General features: G+C 49.1%; 1 protein-coding gene across 2 annotated transcripts in view; it reads right to left on the reverse strand.

Annotated features, from left to right (window-relative positions):
* Positions 1-13,986: 13,986 nt before the first annotated feature.
* Positions 13,987-18,005, reverse strand: part of AGPAT3 (1-acylglycerol-3-phosphate O-acyltransferase 3) — a 33,922-nt gene continuing 29,903 nt past the window's right edge. For both annotated transcript variants that reach the window (XM_078768281.1, XM_078768282.1), the window contains exons 8-9: positions 15,355-15,553; positions 13,987-15,232 (exon numbers count right to left, since the gene is read on the reverse strand). In XM_078768281.1, coding sequence (XP_078624407.1) covers positions 15,141-15,232; positions 15,355-15,553 — 291 coding nt within the window. In that variant the 3' untranslated portion in view covers positions 13,987-15,140. The remainder of the gene's footprint in view (positions 15,233-15,354; positions 15,554-18,005) is intronic.

An 18,005-nucleotide genomic window follows, 5' to 3' on the forward strand; every position in this document is an offset into this window, starting at 1 on the left:
GTCGCACTCAGGGTAGAGTTAATAGTAGAGGGAACTACATTGCGTGCCACACTAAAGTAGGTAAAGATTTATCGGGTCGGGACGCCCCGAGGGTAGAGAAGGGTGCAATGTTGCGAATATGGAATTTGGCCTCCATATCCGCTTGTAAATATTCCCCTATTTTCTCCGATACTCCCCAACTCTCCCTTACCCCATTCCCTAGTCCCATTGTCTGTAAACAACACCCATTAGAGCCGATCTTCCCCTTCATCCCCCCATTAAATGTCGTGCCCAGGTCCCCCGCACCACACGTAGACAATTATAGGACATCTTGCTAGTTATTCTTAATCTATGTCAGTTAAGGACTTGTTTCCATTAATTATGACTCTTCGTTGCACCAGAATGTGATTATATGGCACCTGTTAGGAAGTTTAGGACCTCCCCATACCTCTCCGCATCTCTTCCCCATGAAGAAGCGCCAACTACAACAACAACAACAAAAGAGGGGGGCGGCGCGGTGACGGCATGGGGAGTGGGCGTCCTCCTTCCGGCTCGGTTAGCCGCCATTGACCACGCGCTCCACGGGGTTACCACGAAGGGGCTCCCTGTCGGCCCCTCGTCAAGGGCGGAGCCGGTAACCCCCGCACCCAATGAGAAGCCATGGGCCGATGCCATCTGGGGCGGCGCTAACGAGCCGAGGGCGTGTCACTCCCCGCCGGATATACGCGGCCCCGCGCCGGACGTGACGTCAGATGCGCCCCGAGCTTGGAAGGACAAGACGCCACCCTCCCGAGCGCTGAGCGACCTCCCCGGCATCTCCACCAAAGTCGCGACCCACGAGCGCTGAGCGACCTCCCCGCATCTGCTGGACACCACCGTACGTGATTCTGTCCCTGAGCCAGGTGCACCTGAGCCATCGACTGCCGCTTTCCTTGCCATCAAATCCCGTGTGAGTCAGCGTTGTCCCGTTTATCTGTGGTCTGTCTAGGGTTAATATAAGGTTGTGTCTAAGTGCCCACCTTCCTATGTTTCCCTCTTGTCCCTGTAATCTAACCTTTTCCGCCTTAATATAACCTCCTCCGGAGGTCTTGAGAACTGAACCCCTGGTGTCGTATTGTGTGATTGTAACCCAGCCGGGTGTCTTCTCTTTCCTATTGAGCCAGCGTAGCGCGATTAGTTAACATTCGGGCACAATCGGGTAACTTGTACGGATACGGCGGCCATCCCGCTCGGCCCACCATACCATCAAAGTCGTATCTGTAACAATATATATATATATATACACACAGACACACACACACACATATATACACACACACACACACACATATATACACACACTGAGGAGACAAACACAACACAGCCACTGAGCTTTGGGGGAGTGACATTGTTTAATTGATATGTATGGTGGGCCGAGCCGAGCGGGATGGCCGCCGTATCCGTACAAGTTACCCGATTGTGCCCGAATGTTGACTAATCGCGCTACGCTGGCTCAATAGGAAAGAGAAGACACCCGGCTGGGTTATAATGACACAATACGACACCAGGGTTTCGATTTTCAAGTATATTCGTACGGAAAAAGGTTAGATTACAGGGGCTAGAGGTATATTACAGGAAGACAGGCACTTAGACACACTCTTATATTATCCCCGGACAGACGACAGACACACGGGACAAAATGCTGACTCACACGGGGGTTGATGAAAAGGGGAGGCAGGTCGCGATGGCTCAGGTGCACCTGGCTCAGGGACAGAATCACGTACGGTGGTGTCCAGAGATGCGTGAAGGTATCACAGCGCTTGTGGGTCGCGACTTTGGTCTCAAGCTGGGGAGGTCGCTCAGCGCTCGGGAGGGTGGCGTCTTTTCCTTCCAAGCTCGGGGCGCATCTCACGTCACATCCGGCGCGGGGCCGCGTATATCCGGCGGGGAGTGACACGCCCTCGGCTCGTTAGCGCCGCCCCAGATGGCATCGGCCCATGGCTTCTCATTGGGTGCGGGGGTTACCGGCTCCGCCCTTGACGAGGGGCCGACAGGGAGCCCCTTCGTGGTAACCCCGTGGAGCGCGTGGTCAATGGTGGCTAACCGAGCCGGAAGGAGGACGCCCACTCCCCATGCCGTCACCGCGCCGCCCCCCTCTTTTGTTGTTGTTGTTGTAGTTGGCGCTTCTTCATGGGGAAGAGATGCGGAGAGGTATGGGGAGGTCCTAAACTTCCTAACAGGTGCCATATAATCACATTCTGGTGCAACGAAGAGTCATAATTAATGGAAACAAGTCCTTAACTGACATAGATTAAGAATAACTAGCAAGATGTCCTATAATTGTCTACGTGTGGTGCGGGGGACCTGGGCACGACATTTAATGGGGGGATGAAGGGGAAGATCGGCTCTAATGGGTGTTGTTTACAGACAATGGGACTAGGGAATGGGGTAAGGGAGAGTTGGGGAGTATCGGAGAAAATAGGGGAATATTTACAAGCGGATATGGAGGCCAAATTCCATATTCGCAACATTGCACCCTTCTCTACCCTCGGGGCGTCCCGACCCGATAAATTTTTACCTACTTTAGTGTGGCACGCAATGTAGTTCCCTCTACTATTAACTCTACCCTGAGTGCGACAGTTTTACAGATATTCACTAATGAGTAAATATGTCCCCCTGCGACGTTGCACCCTTCTCCTCACAGAAACACACCCACAGGATAACCGAATCCGGAAAGAATTCTCAAACTAAACATACAGCCGGTAGGGAGCATTATTTACAAGACTACGCTGCTATTTACACTACGATCCAGGACCTGTTTTTTTTGGAGGAACACATGCAGATGTTATGCATAGAGAGAGCGCGCTTGCCAACATCGATACACCAACCCACGAGTGCTCTGTGGCCGACGGCCTTTAATAACGTGCAGAGCACCCTTCCCGAGCATCAAAAGCACCACCCCACCACCAATCGGTGCAGTCACCATTGTTCAATGATTAAAAATAAATGCGACAACCCCTAACCCTGCAGGTGTCTCTTGCTCTTCTTGTGGTGCACTTGGTGTTTAACTAAAAGTGGTTCACCTGTATGGCATAGGTGCCACGTTGACCCATAGGTCCATCCCCGGGTGGTGCTTGGCCGCAAACGAACTGCGGTCCATTGTGGGTGGCCACAAACATTGCGGTCCATATGGTGTACCGATCCAGGCAGCGAACAGCGAAAGTGCAGGCCCACAACTGCGTCGCCAGCACCTCTCTCTCCTCTCTCTCCACCCCAAAGCCAGATCCTCGGAGGTGGGAGACAAAAGAAGCAGACAAGTGAGTAAGGTGGTAAGGGCGCAAAAGTGCACGCAATGTAAGGTAATGCACACTGGGGGCACATGGGAACCAGGTGAGACAGGTACGTTCCTATCGTACGCCCCCCCCCCACCAGGTAACCTACATGGCCCCTCCCTTACCCCTTACTGCATCCACACAACACAACACTACTCATAAACATCTACTTTACAAATCAACAAACATCCCTACTGTCTTCCCCGTTCCTCCCATATACCAAATTCGTCTTCTCTCCCTCCTAACCAATCAAATTTGCCATTTTCAACTCTCATCAAAATTTGCCATCTCCAACTGAACATCAAAATTTGCCATCACCAATTCATCATCAGTCCCTCCTAGGGAGGGAGAGATGGAATCACCCCAATGTCTCATCCACGTCGTGATGCGTCTCACAAATCCTCACAGCAATCTCATTTCCTGCAACAAACAAAGAAAACACAGGTGTGGAGTCATCATCATCACCACAGGCAAGTGGCTGCGTATGGTGCGACAGGTTCATTAATCCTAACTATTTCCTAAATGACTTTAACAACTTTACACTACCCGGGGTCTTTCTCCGGCCAAACCATTGGCCCTCTTACACTATGGGTTCTAAAAACCAATTCCCATTGGCCAAACTGTGGTGCTCTTCAATTTGGGGTCTCACTCCCCCGATTCATCTCCCGGTGCCCTCGTACAATTTCTGGGCTGCGACGTGTACCTCTCCCAGTGGGTCTACCCACCTGCACACCTCCACCACTGCAGTTGCCTCCGAGCTTACCTGCTCCTTACCCTAACCTAACTACCAGGGGAAGGCCCTCTGGCTCTCTCCCCACTCCGTGCCCTCTCTGGCACTGGGCTGCCCGATCCACACCCGGGATCCTCAGGCACCCACTCACAACTACCGGCTCCCAGAGCCCACCTGCGGCCTCACCTGGCCGACATCCTCACAGTGGTGGAGTGCCCAACCAACTACACACACTAACAGGCTACACGCCCAGCCATTTCCACAACACTAATGCACCCATTCACAACACCATTCTGCAACCGCACCACAAATGCCAATATCCAACCACAATTTACCTGCACCCTCTACCTAACACTTACACTACCCGCCCCGGGTACTCGTGAAAGGGGTCCACTCTTCCCCCATCCACACCTTCGCACCATGCACACCACTCCGTACCACTCACTCCAACTCTCTCCACACACCTGTACCTGCACACCTGTGCTCTCACACCTGGTGCCACCTGCACCCTTCTCTCCCCAAGCGCATTCGCGCTGATCCACACACTCACTACTCATACACTGCTCCACACACCTGTCCAATTTTCACCTGTTCAATCCTCACACACACGGCATCATCTCAGCTAACTACTCCCTTCCGAAACTTGCGCTTCCCAGTCGTCCCTTTAAACTATTGCGCTCCCACGTCATTATCATCCACACTAATCTACCTGCGTCCCCACTACAGGTATCAGTCACTAACTAACCTTAACGTTACCTAATGTCATCTTCTAGATCCCTACACACCATATCCTAACCCACCCGGGCTAGTTTTCACTGCCATACACCCCATAAGCTATTGCTCCTTTGCCCCCCCATGGGAAGGATGGTGGGTTTGCCATCCCACCACATCGGGGGTCTCTCACTACCAATTTTGCACATCAAATTTCAACAAATTAAAAATTTGCCAATCACTGCCCATCATCTGCCAATCACTACTGCCAATCCCTTGCCAATCATCAAATTTTGTTTTTCTCTAATTTTGGGTCCAAAACACTAACCTCATCACCCAGTCTACTCACTAATACCTCTCGGTGCGCCAATCCCTGTCCAAAGCCCGGCTTCGTAAAGCCAAGCAATGGATGCTGGTTGTTTTGTGCCAGCGGCTGGATGCGTCCGGCACTCGGTGCAGGGACGGGGGCTTACCCGTGCCGAGATCCCACGCACCACCTCGGCGTGGAGCCATCCAATGCCCCGATCTCGACCTGCCGGCACGTCTCACCAAAAAGTGGTCGCCATGACGACCCTTTCTATCGGGCTGCCAGCTCCGCCTAGTGGAGCACGGACGCGGCCGTTCAAAGCGAGGCCCGGCACGCACCGAGGGCCCGATTCGGCTATAAGTCGTCCTAACCTTTGACCCGGTTATCGTCGACGCCTCGCCTGCAGGCTTACATGCATACGCTACCCCTTTCGTGCTCATACATGCAGCCGTTCCCATTCTCCTCGTACCTTTCCTTACACACCCAGGTACACCCATTCCACTCACAGCCTTGGTCACACACCTGACCACCGAACATTTTGGCACACATTCGTCGCTCGCACACCTCACCAATACACCGCTTCGCACCCCCTCCTCGGTCACCTCCTCTGTGACAATCACAGGTGTGCCCTCATTCGCACACCCAACCACGTGCCTCACCACCAACTCCAGCGTGCATTCCCACTCACGCTCTACCATTCCAGGTGTGCATCCTTCCATCCCAGGTGTACATCCTCGCTGACCTGTCACAACTAACTCACGCTCCTTGTCACTCTCAATACTCTCACCTCCACTCTTGACAGCGCACTCACCCTTACTCTTGACAGCGCACTCTTTCCTCATGCACCTGTCCGTCACACACCTTTCTCGCGCACACTCTTGCGCACACTCTCCCGTCACACCCTCTGTAACACTCACCACACCGCGCTCCCATGTGCTCCCTCGCACACACGCTACGACCGACTCACTCTCGCCAGCACACTCACTCCTTGGTACACACTTTTTCCTCACACACCCCAGAGTCGGACTTTCTCGCACACCTCCTCTTTCGCACACCAGACCTGTCGCACACTTCACCAACGGCCTCTCACGAACACCCGGGTCTATCTCGACCCCCAAGCCTCTTAAATCACCTGGCGCATCATACGCACGACCATATTGGTCACCACTTACACCGGGTCCTCTTCCTCTTCGCTTCTCCTCCATCACCTGCGAATCCCTCATCCGGTTAATGAGCACATCATCACGATCCAAACACAGACTTTGGACCAATTCTTTTATCTCCTCTTTTATCTCTTTCTTATCCCCTCTCCGTCGCTTCTTAATTTCGCTCATCCCTTCTTCCACTTCTTCTAATTTGTGCTTCACCTCTTTTATTCCCCGGTACGTCTCCTCAAGCTCATCCTCTAAGGCTACCTTGACCGTTTCCAGGTGCGTCCTCACCTGCCGGTCCTTCGTCTCCATTACCTCTATCACCTCGTCCAACCTCGTTGTCAGTCCCTCACGTACCATCTGACATTCCCTCTTTGTCGCTATCAAGTCGTTTTTTATGTCGTTTTGTGTCGCTTTTAACCCTCCTAATACCGCAGTGTTCCTTTGAACCTGCTCCACTAACTCCGTCTGTCCCACCGTCAGCTGCTCCACCTCCTGCGTCAGGTCCTCTATGCCCCCTTGTAACTTTACAGTCCCCTTTCTCACCTCCTTCTCCATGTGCTCCTTACAGTGCCTCACCTCCTCGCGCACTCCTCCGACCTCCTCACTCACTCCTCTTCTGATCTCCTCTCCCATCACTTGCATCTCCTGCCCAGATGCCACCCTCATCTGCTCCATTTCCTCCCTGTGAGCATCCAGTTTGGTTTCTACCCCCATTCTGACCCCCTCTATCTGCTGCTCCATTTGTTTAACTTCCCTTTCCGCTTGGTCCCTCATGTCCCTCAATTTGCCTTCCATACTGTTTTCTAACCCCTCTAACCCTTTTTGCATCCCTTCCATTTGATTCTCTTGAGCGGCCATTCTGTTTTCTACCCCCGTTAACCCATTCTTTACTTCTTTTATCCCGTTGTCTAACTCCTCAAAATTATTGTCTAACTTCTCAATTTTCTTGTCTAACTCCTCAAAATTATTGTCTAACTTCTCAATTTTCTTGTCTAACTCCTCAAAATTATTGTCTAACTTCTCACCGGTACCCCTCGCTTCGTCCCTCATTACCCCCATTTGGCCCTCTAATCGCTCACCCTGAGCATCCATCCGGTTCCCCATTACCCCCATTTGGCCCTCTAATCGCTCACCCTGAGCCCTCATTCCCACAATTTGGTCTCCCATTCGTTCCATAAGGGCCCTCATTTGCAACATAAAAAGGTTCGGATCCACCAGGGGCGCTGCCACGGTCGCGGGCGCGGTGACCAGCGAGGCGCCATTTTGCGCGTCTGCTACCCTCGCTGCTTCGCTCTCCTCATGTCCCTCATGTCCCTCAATTTGGTCCTGGACCGACCCTGCTTCACTCTCCCCTACCGGACCCCAGCCGTCTTGATCCGCCATAGCGCGACTTGCAAAATTCGAGTTTCGTAAAACAAAACAAATTTCGGCCGCTCCAAATTTTGACCAAATTTTTTTTTTCCTCTATTCGTTTTTTTTTTTTTTTCTTCAAAATTTGGTCGGGCCTCGAATCTCACTCCCGACACCAATTGTTACCGATACGACTTTGATGGTATGGTGGGCCGAGCGGGATGGCCGCCGTATCCGTACAAGTTACCCGATTGTGCCCGAATGTTGACTAATCGCGCTACGCTGGCTCAATAGGAAAGAGAAGACACCCGGCTGGGTTATAATGACACAATACGACACCAGGGTTTCGATTTTCAAGTATATTCGTACGGAAAAAGGTTAGATTACAGGGGCTAGAGGTATATTACAGGAAGACAGGCACTTAGACACACTCTTATATTATCCCCGGACAGACGACAGACACACGGGACAAAATGCTGACTCACACGGGGGTTGATGAAAAGGGGAGGCAGGTCGCGATGGCTCAGGTGCACCTGGCTCAGGGACAGAATCACGTACGGTGGTGTCCAGAGATGCGTGAAGGTATCACAGCGCTTGTGGGTCGCGACTTTGGTCTCAAGCTGGGGAGGTCGCTCAGCGCTCGGGAGGGTGGCGTCTTTTCCTTCCAAGCTCGGGGCGCATCTCACGTCACATCCGGCGCGGGGCCGCGTATATCCGGCGGGGAGTGACACGCCCTCGGCTCGTTAGCGCCGCCCCAGATGGCATCGGCCCATGGCTTCTCATTGGGTGCGGGGGTTACCGGCTCCGCCCTTGACGAGGGGCCGACAGGGAGCCCCTTCGTGGTAACCCCGTGGAGCGCGTGGTCAATGGTGGCTAACCGAGCCGGAAGGAGGACGCCCACTCCCCATGCCGTCACCGCGCCGCCCCCCTCTTTTGTTGTTGTTGTTGTAGTTGGCGCTTCTTCATGGGGAAGAGATGCGGAGAGGTATGGGGAGGTCCTAAACTTCCTAACAGGTGCCATATAATCACATTCTGGTGCAACGAAGAGTCATAATTAATGGAAACAAGTCCTTAACTGACATAGATTAAGAATAACTAGCAAGATGTCCTATAATTGTCTACGTGTGGTGCGGGGGACCTGGGCACGACATTTAATGGGGGGATGAAGGGGAAGATCGGCTCTAATGGGTGTTGTTTACAGACAATGGGACTAGGGAATGGGGTAAGGGAGAGTTGGGGAGTATCGGAGAAAATAGGGGAATATTTACAAGCGGATATGGAGGCCAAATTCCATATTCGCAACAATATACACACAGACACACACACACACATATATACACACACACACACACACATATATACACACACTGAGGAGACAAACACAACACAGCCACTGAGCTTTGGGGGAGTGACATTGTTTAATTGGTTTACACACTAAACAATCAGCTCACTTTGTTTCATGAAGGAATTTTTTTTTAAATCCATTGTTGACACTGTCTGTGTGTGACTGTGTCCATGTCCATATATTTTCGGTTTAAAAATTGTTCTCCCGGCAAACTTTAAAAAGTCCGATCGATACAAAACTTTAAACATGAGGAGGGACTCCCCATGAGAGAATTTTAGTGATAACTCTGACATCATCGGTTACATGGTATGGCAGTCATATTGGATAACAAGAAATTATTTGGACATCATTTTCTCTAAAACCGCTCAACAAGAAAAATTTAAACTTGGCACATGTCATCAACTCTCCATGGGGTATATAGGGTGATAATTTGATGATGTCATCGGTGAATTGATATTGCAGCCATAATTGGTTGAATTGAAATTATTGTCCAAAAAAAAATCTGAAACTTCATATATATCTGATATTTGACCCAATGTGAGTGAAGAATTAAATTTATTACATTTATAATCGCCACCGCCACCACATCTCCACCGCCACCCACTCTATCCTGACAAACTGCATCACTGAAATAAAATCCTGGCTTCAAATCAACTTCCTCAAGCTTAACTGTGATAAATCTGAAATAATCATCATTGGCCCAAAAACGCTCACCAAGTCCACCCATAACTTTGCCCTCAACATCGACGGTTTCCCAGTATCCACCTCCCCTCACATCCGGAATCTTGGCATCATCTTTGACCAAACCCTCTCCTTCGACAAATACACTAAACAGATCACAAAGACAGCCTTCTTTCACCTGAAAAACATTGCCCGTCTCCGTCCATCCCTCTCCTCCGTGGCTGCAGAAACCCTCATCCACGCCTTCATCACTTCCCGTCTGGACTACTGCAATAGCCTCCTTTATGGTTCACCCTCAACAATCACCAATAAACTCCAATACATTCAGAACTCCGCTGCCCGTCTACTCACCCATTCCCGGACCCGTGACCACATCACCCCCGTCCTTTACAAGCTTCACTGGCTCCCCATCTCCCAGAGAATCCAGTACAAAATCCTCCTCTTGACCTACAAAGCCCTCCATAACCTGGCCCCATCCTACCTGGCTGACCTCCTCTCCAGACACACTCCCACCCGCAACCTCCGCTCTGCTGGTAGCAACCTCCTGACCCCCCCCATCCGGACCAAATTTAGATCCTGGGGGGACAGGGCCTTCTCCATCGCTGCTCCCACCCTCTGGAACTCGCTACCTCACACCATCAGAGACTCCTCCTCACTCACCACATTCAAAACATCACTCAAGACCCACCTGTTCAACACTGCATTCAACATTTAACCCACAGCATCTAACCCCTGACTATCTCCTCTCCTTCTCCCTCCTTTGTGCTTTGAATATTTCCCTATTGATTCTTCTTTTTTGCAATTGTTTTTATGTTTTGCTATGCATTATGTTTTGCACTCTGTCAAAGCGTCTTTGGGCTTCCTGAAAAGCGCTATATAAAATAAATGCATTATTATTATTATTATAACCCTGCCAAGAAACTGCGACCTAATAGGGTGCATCGATGATACGGGTATATGGGCCATAATAGCAGTGTGTTCACTTAACGATGGTAATTTTGTTCAAAATGAACACGCATGGCAAGACTATGCGCTCGAGTGCCGTTCTTCTTGAAACATGCATTTCATACTTTAATTTGTACTTCTACTTTTGATCCTAATTATATTATTCAAGATATTGACGCCATTGAAACGAAGGCCTTCAAGATCATTGGAATCGCCTGCACTGAAGCTGATTCTATGGGCTTATCACATCTAAGACAGGTCGGTGGTCTCTGTCTTCTACCGCATCCTTCCCAGCCTTGTATCCTCTGCTCTTTCCATGCTTTGTTCCCCACCAGGTTTCTGCAGGGCACACATGGTCCAACATCAACCCTCTTCTGATAAAACGACCTAAATCCAGGATCACTGCTCACCTCCACTCACTTGTACCTCTTTTTCCCTAACGGTAGAATCAACTTTCACATTCTCTTCAATCTCATTCTTCCCTCCAAGTCTTCAAGACAGATGTTCACCACCATCTCAGATCATCCCCAATCCAAAACGATGATCTTTTCTTTCCTTGTTAATCCCACCCAAATCCCTCCAACTTTTCCAGTTTTTCCTCCTTGGAGTTTCCTTCTCCATGCATGCGTGTTTTGCGTACTGTTTGTCTGTTATGTCCTGGTCCGTTAAGTGTGTTAGATCTTCCACAAGCCTCAACTTTGTGGACAATTTATTAAAAACCTGCAAACCTCTTCCCCCAAAATGCACAGTGGTAGGTCCCGTCATACTTAAGCTAGGCAGGGGGCTTCTCCTTCTGACTCTCCAAAGCTAGGCAGGGGGCTTCTCCTTCTGACTCTCCAAAGCTAGGCAGGGTGCTTCTCCTTCTGACTCTCCAAAGCTAGGCAGGGGGCTTCTCCTTCTGACTCTCCAAAGCTAGGCAGGGGGCTTCTCCTTCTGACTCTCCAAAGCTAGGCAGGGGGCTTCTCCTTCTGACTCTCCAAAGCTAGGCAGGGGGCTTCTCCTTCTGACTCTCCAAAGCTAGGCAGGGGGCTTCTCCTTCTGACTCTCCAAAGCTATGCAGGGGGCTACTCCTTCTGACTCTCCAAAGCTAGGCAAGGGGCTTCTCCTTCTGACTCTCCAAAGCTATGCAGGGGGCTTCTCCTTCTGACTCTCCAAAGCTAGGCAGGGGGCTTCTCCTTCTGACTCTCCAAAGCTTCGCAGGGGGCTTCTCCTTCTGACTCTCCAAAGGTAGGCAGGGGGCTTCTCCTTCTGACTCTCCAAAGGTAGGCAGGGGGCTTCTCCTTCTGACTCTCCAAAGCTAGGCAGGGGGCTTCTCCTTCTGACTCTCCAAAGCTAGGCAGGGGGCTTCTCCTTCTGACTCTCCAAAGCTAGGCAGGGGGCTTCTCCTTCTGACTCTCCAAAGGTTTTTTTTTTTTTGGGATACAAGATCGAGGCTCGTGTAAGAGCTAACATTAATGACAAAAAAACAAACTGACACATAAGACAAAATAAAGAGAGCGGGAGACAAGATGGAGAGAGAGGAGGAAGCACTCAAGTACAACATTTGAGAGCAGGGACATCGGGAGATCTGTGGGAGGGAGAGGGCTTGGGGGGGGGAGGAGGCATGGGAAGGCGTGTGGGGGTTGGAGAAGTAAGAAACACATGGACACAGCTAGGACTTCAAGGAAAGAAGTCGGTATTTCAGAAAAGTGGATCTGGGGTGAATTAACGGGGGTAGAAAAGATCAAGGTTTTGGATGGGGGAAGATAGGAGATGGTGGTGAACAGCTGTTTTAAAGACCTGGGGGGAGGAGTGGGATTGAAGAGAGTGAGGGAGTTTGTTCCAGGGGTGGAAGAAAAGAGGAATGAAAGAGCGGAGTTGAGCAGAGTCTTGATTTTGGCAGTTTCTTCACCAGAAGAGGGTTGCTGGCAGATATTGTAATCTTTGGGGGACAGAGCACAGACAGGGCTGAGGGGGGGGGGGGGGGGTGGGCTAGGCCAGAGAGGAGTCTGTAGAGGACAGAAAGACCACGTACCTGCCTGCGTTGAGTGAGTGAAAGGCCGTCAGAGTTATCTTCATCATGGGAGAGTCCAATGATTCTGAAAGCTTTTGTTTCAACAGCGTGAAGCTGAGCTCGGTGTTAGGCAGGAGCACCAGCCCAGAGGGGAGAGCAGTATTCCAGTATTCCAAGCTTGGAACGGGGCTTCTCCTTCTGGCTCTCCATTTCTTTATCTTTCTTTCCCTCGCCCTCATACTCTGTAGCCACTGCTAACACAATCAATTCGTTTGGGGGAATTGTTATGAGGATCGAGTAAAACTGAAAAAGACGGGTCGGACAGCATTTGCTTGAGTACCACGATAGCATCGTTTACATTGGGTTTACTTGGGTTTAGGGACCAGAAGCATTGCTTATTTGCCCCTTGTTACATCAGTCCTTCGTTGGTATGGCGTATACCTCAGGGGGTGGTCCTTCCAGTGTCTTTCCAAGGCTGATTTCACCTGATTAACTGTGCTGGCCTGAACAGCATCGCTGGGTACTCTATTCCAGCTATTAATGTTTCTCATGGAGAAAGCATTTTGTCTCGTATTGATTAATTATTCATTTTTGTTACGATATGTTTTTGTTTTTATCAATGGTTGGTTTACGCAATAAAAGCTCTTCCGGCTGAATCCTCCATGGCGTTCACTACACCACAAGAGTAAATTGAGTACAAAATGATCACCAGACTCCCATGTAATGATTACACCACCAAGTCTAATGGCTGGTTAGGGTGTCCATTCTCTGGTGGAGTCGTACCAAAGACTTTTAAAATACCAAAGTGATACGTGCTGCTTCCTTGCTTGATGCTCTCCATTTAAAAAGGATTGAGCACAAATAACTATAGGTTGGCAACCATTGTGCAGACTTGATTGGCCTATTATGCTCTTCTGCGTTGAAGTTCCTTGAAAGGGAACTCATTTGTGTTCAAGACCAGGAACGATTTGATGCCTTAAGGTTTATCATTTCATGAGGGGGGGTCTGTACAGTACAGTAGTGTATATGTTATGGTATCACGAGGAGGGTTTGTATGCATGTACAGAACAGTGATGGTAGATTTAATTGTCACTTGGGAGAAATCAATGCACATACTCGCTAAATTCACTCATGTTGACGCTGGGTTTCCAAAACTGTCCGCAAACGTGTCACCTGATTGTTCCTCACTCACTCAGTCAGAGGCTGATGGTCACTCCTCTATGCAGTTTGACTTTTTGTAAGTTGAAAGGAAAGTGTAAAAACTGTGCAATAAATAAACTGACTCTCCCACCCTCCCAAAAAGGAAGAATGTAATCGTGAATTTCAGCACAAAATAAGGTTGCGGCAATTGAAGTCAAAACAAATAGGAAAAAAAGGAGGTCACTGCCTTAGAGATGGTTCAGCATAGAGCAAGTGGAACAGGTTTAGAACCTGAGGATGTAAATTTTGATTAGAAGAAAAGGCAGTAAACTATGACCGAGATAGTTCACAATTTTAATAGAGGTATGGCAGGTACATTTAGGACAAGCAAACTATTATTACTACACTATAAAACTTAAATACTACAGATCGAGCAGAGATGGTGGAAGACAGCTGGGTTTGTGTGGTGCACGTGTACAAAATGGCTCGTTAGAAAATTCATTTTGGGTTATTCAGATTGCGTGCGGTGCGAGATTCATAGGCCAAGGATATTAGGCCAGGACACCTGAGATGAGGAGAACAAGGTCCTTATTCGGCAGAAACACAAGTAGTGAGAAAGCAACCGGGCAGCCACTAGTGAAAAGTATCCGTGAGAAGGTGCAGGATCCCGCGTCGTGTGTGTGTGTGTGTGTGTGTGTGTGTGGGGGGGGGGGGGGGGAGGCCCTGCGAGCAACAATGTGCGTCATGAACATGTAAGTGTTGTGCACACAAACCAACAGGTTAAAACCAAGACAACAGTCGGACGCAGAATAAAGGGGAAGGAGTGGAGAAGGTCAAAGTTGAAGTTCTGTATGCAGCAGGTTTTGAAATTATTACAAAAGTAACCTTCGACACCAACTGGTGAGGTTTTGCTTCCTGGACTGATACCAGCAGAGCTCGAGTCTAACCTTCGTAAAACAAAGAGCTCCATTTCCAGATAATTATTTTTAATTGGGCTAATTTCCAGTCAGTCAGCTGTTGGAAAATCTTTTTCCACTGAGTAAGTTCTATGGCGAGTGTACAGGATTAGCAGCGTAATCTCCAAACCTTTTAAGGTTGCTGGATGGGATGCCAGTGCCTTTTAGAGGTGAGTTACGTTTTACCATTTCCCACTTTTCAAACTAATACGACAGGACGGGTTAGTCACCTAATAAAAGGTCACTATCATTTTTGCTGCTCAAGCAACGATCGATACATCTGAAACATCATTTTCTTTCAATCCGATCACTCGATACCAAGCATCAAATAACCTGCTGAACTCACAGTTAGTGCAAGGCAAAGAGCCCACAAAAATGGCCTACTGCGCTAACAGTAGCAAAAAGGTCTGTTGGCTAGGCCAGGAGTAGGCAGATATGTATAAAGTTATGAATCAATGCATATCATCAACGGAAATAGATTTCCTTATTAAAGCCCTAGGGTCAGTGGGCCAGAAGACCAGACCCTTGAAGCCGGCTGTTACTGCGCCTTCTTTTCGACCTCTTGGTTGCCGTAACTGGAGCCCTTTTCAATTTCTGTGACTCCAATCAGCCGACGCACACCCAAGGATACTGCAACACATAAGAGGAAACTCGAGTTGCTGTTTACTTCCAAGAAATTACAACAATAGGAATAACAGAAATGACAACAGATGCTACTGCTGAGAACCGAGGGTAATGTCTTAAGCACGGACCTGTAGTCAGTACGATTATAAGGGCGACGATGGAGAATGTCGAACCACTGCAGGCCACACCCCATATGAAGCTACCCAGCGGCACAAGAAGCAGCAAAGCCCAGCAGAGCCAGTTGATCAGTGCCCACGGCCGCACTGGTGGCAGAAACACCGGTCCAGGAAAGCTACCCGTACGTTCATATTCCTCTTGGAGAGCATCCTGTGCACACACGGCAGAGTGTAACGTTTCCATGCGGGCCTGACAAGGCATTATCAGTGGTGCTTTTGCAAATTACATAACTGGATCCATTCTCACACACACGGTCACAAACTAAAGGGGTATGCTTTCCATTATCAGCTCCTTATGAAATCACAATTTTGCTGAACACCAAGTTGAGAGGAACTACAGTAGTTACGGTTTTTAGAACCTTCACATGTAAATTTAGTAGTAAATTCCCTTATAAATGACCCCTGTGTACATGTCCCCTTAATTGGCTGTTAATTAAAGATTGCACCTTAGTTAGTCCATGTACAACACGTAGGACACTTTAGGATCTCAATAGTTATGTCATTATTATGTGTTTCAGGTAAGGCTGTGTTTCCAATAGTTGACTCTACGTTGCATCAATCAAATAAGATAGGTCCCTTTTCAATTTCCCCCAATCGTCTCTGCAAAGTGCCTTCCCCAATCATCTCCTCAAAGTGCAAGTGCTAGTAACAGTTGGGCTGTTTTCGTGGGCATCACACCGCCTCTGCTAGCCCAGCAGCGTTCGCTGCCTGGCGCCAAACTCCATTACGCACGAGGCCAAGAAGGGGGGAGGAGCCGCCAGAGCACGGGCGTGGCACCACCTCATCATCAAAGGTGGGGCCAGAGAGCCTTTAACGACCAACCAGGGCTCGGTGGGCATGGCTTGATAGGGCGTGGCAAGAAACGTCTGGTGAGTTCGAGAGGGTTCCAAGGGCGTGGTTATAAAACCCTTGGCGCGAGGCCCCCACCAGAGACGGTGAGAAGGAAGAGACGCGTAAGGAGGTTGAAGAGAGTCGGTGGGAAGCAGATGAGCGAGGAGCACTGTAAGACGCATGAGAAAGGAGCACTGGAGAGAGACGCGAAGAGAGACGCGCTGACGACCGGGTTTTGCTGAACCAATAGCGAGTTCGTGCACGCGGGACACCAACGGCGTGCTGCGATTCCCGAACCTCCCTGCCCACCAGTCCTGTGGACCGTCTGCCCTTCTCATCCTTCCTGCCATTCCTGCCTGGAAACCCCATTAGTGTACGTGAGTTTGTTCTGTTTGTCTTGTCCCTGGGTATAAGTAAGAATGTTTAAGAATTGGCCTGTGTATCTTCTTCTTCTTCGCCCTGTAAATTACTTTCGTTTCCTTCTTCTTTGGTTTTGGTTTTTGTATAATAATTAATAAATCCCTGTTCCTTCTTATTTTTTGGATTCTTTCTCGTCCGATCGCTTTGGTGATTTCCCCATTGAGTACCTGTGGCGCGATTTCGGCCGAACCGCTTACAATCGGGTTTAGTCTTTTGTTAACGGCCCGCGTCGCAGCTCGCTTTGCTCGGCACAATCCATCAATTACGCTGCGACTCGGGCAGGAGTATTTCCTCGCGTACCGGAAGGCGCTGGTACTTAGGTCATAGGAAGGATTGGCCTACTACCCTATTCAGCGCTGACCGGGCGTGACGTCATACCCCCAGGACCGGTCGGACGGCCAGCTTAACAAGACAAGGGGATTAACCCCCCCTTGCTAACGGGAGTGCCGTCCCCCGGATCCGTAACGGTATTAACCCCACACTAAAGTAAATAATTGCTAGCGTCGCACATTGTGAACGAAGGTCATAAAGCATCCTCAATAATCCGTGGGCAAAGTCCTCGCTTTCCACTGGCCTCTTCATTTCCCTTGTACTATTAGCACATCAATCCATCCAAAGCAGAGCTTAGCTCCGCAACAGTTAAGAAAAAAACTCCCACTTTCACGATTGGTCGAGTTATTGTGCTTTGGTGGCCAATAATCAGGGTCAAAGCTTGACCCAAAGCTTGGATATGTGTATGTTGTACACTTTGTCTAGGGAGCGATAATATAACAATACAGGTTAGAGGCAACACCGACCCAAATAAATTGCCAAATACAGCAAGGTCCAGAAGCGAGACAAAATTTCCAACCATTTTATATCCAGATTTTGTGAATCTACTATATAAGAGAGTCGTTGTCTGTGTGTCTGTGTCGCCATTTTTCTCAGAGATGCCTGAACGGATCTTCGTCAAACTTTCACAGGTTCATCAGTGAATGCTTGGAAGCGTTTTAAGCAAATAATTTTATTTTTTTTAAGTTCATTTTTTGGATTAAAAAAAAACAATTATCGCTCTATAGTGCGTAAACCTTTTTGATTAATGACAGTTATATACAAAACAATTACCAGACATTTGAACACAAATAATAATACAATTCCGGAAGCGGTCGAAGTTGGTGGTAAGGCTTCTTCTTCTTCCTGAACGTCATCATACTTAACTCAGAAACGTGATGAACGGCACATTCAGCAGCATATATTCAACGAAAAGGTAAAATGATGATTTGACATTTGTGATGGATTCCGATTGGGATGTAATTGCTTTTTTCCATTATATTTGTCCTCATTTCAAATATGTTAATGTTTCTTTTTCGCTT

The sequence above is a fragment of the Myxine glutinosa genome, chromosome 14 (genome assembly GCF_964187855.1).
Source record: "Myxine glutinosa chromosome 14, kmMyxGlut1.1, whole genome shotgun sequence".
Classification (NCBI taxonomy): Eukaryota; Metazoa; Chordata; class Myxini; order Myxiniformes; family Myxinidae; genus Myxine; species Myxine glutinosa.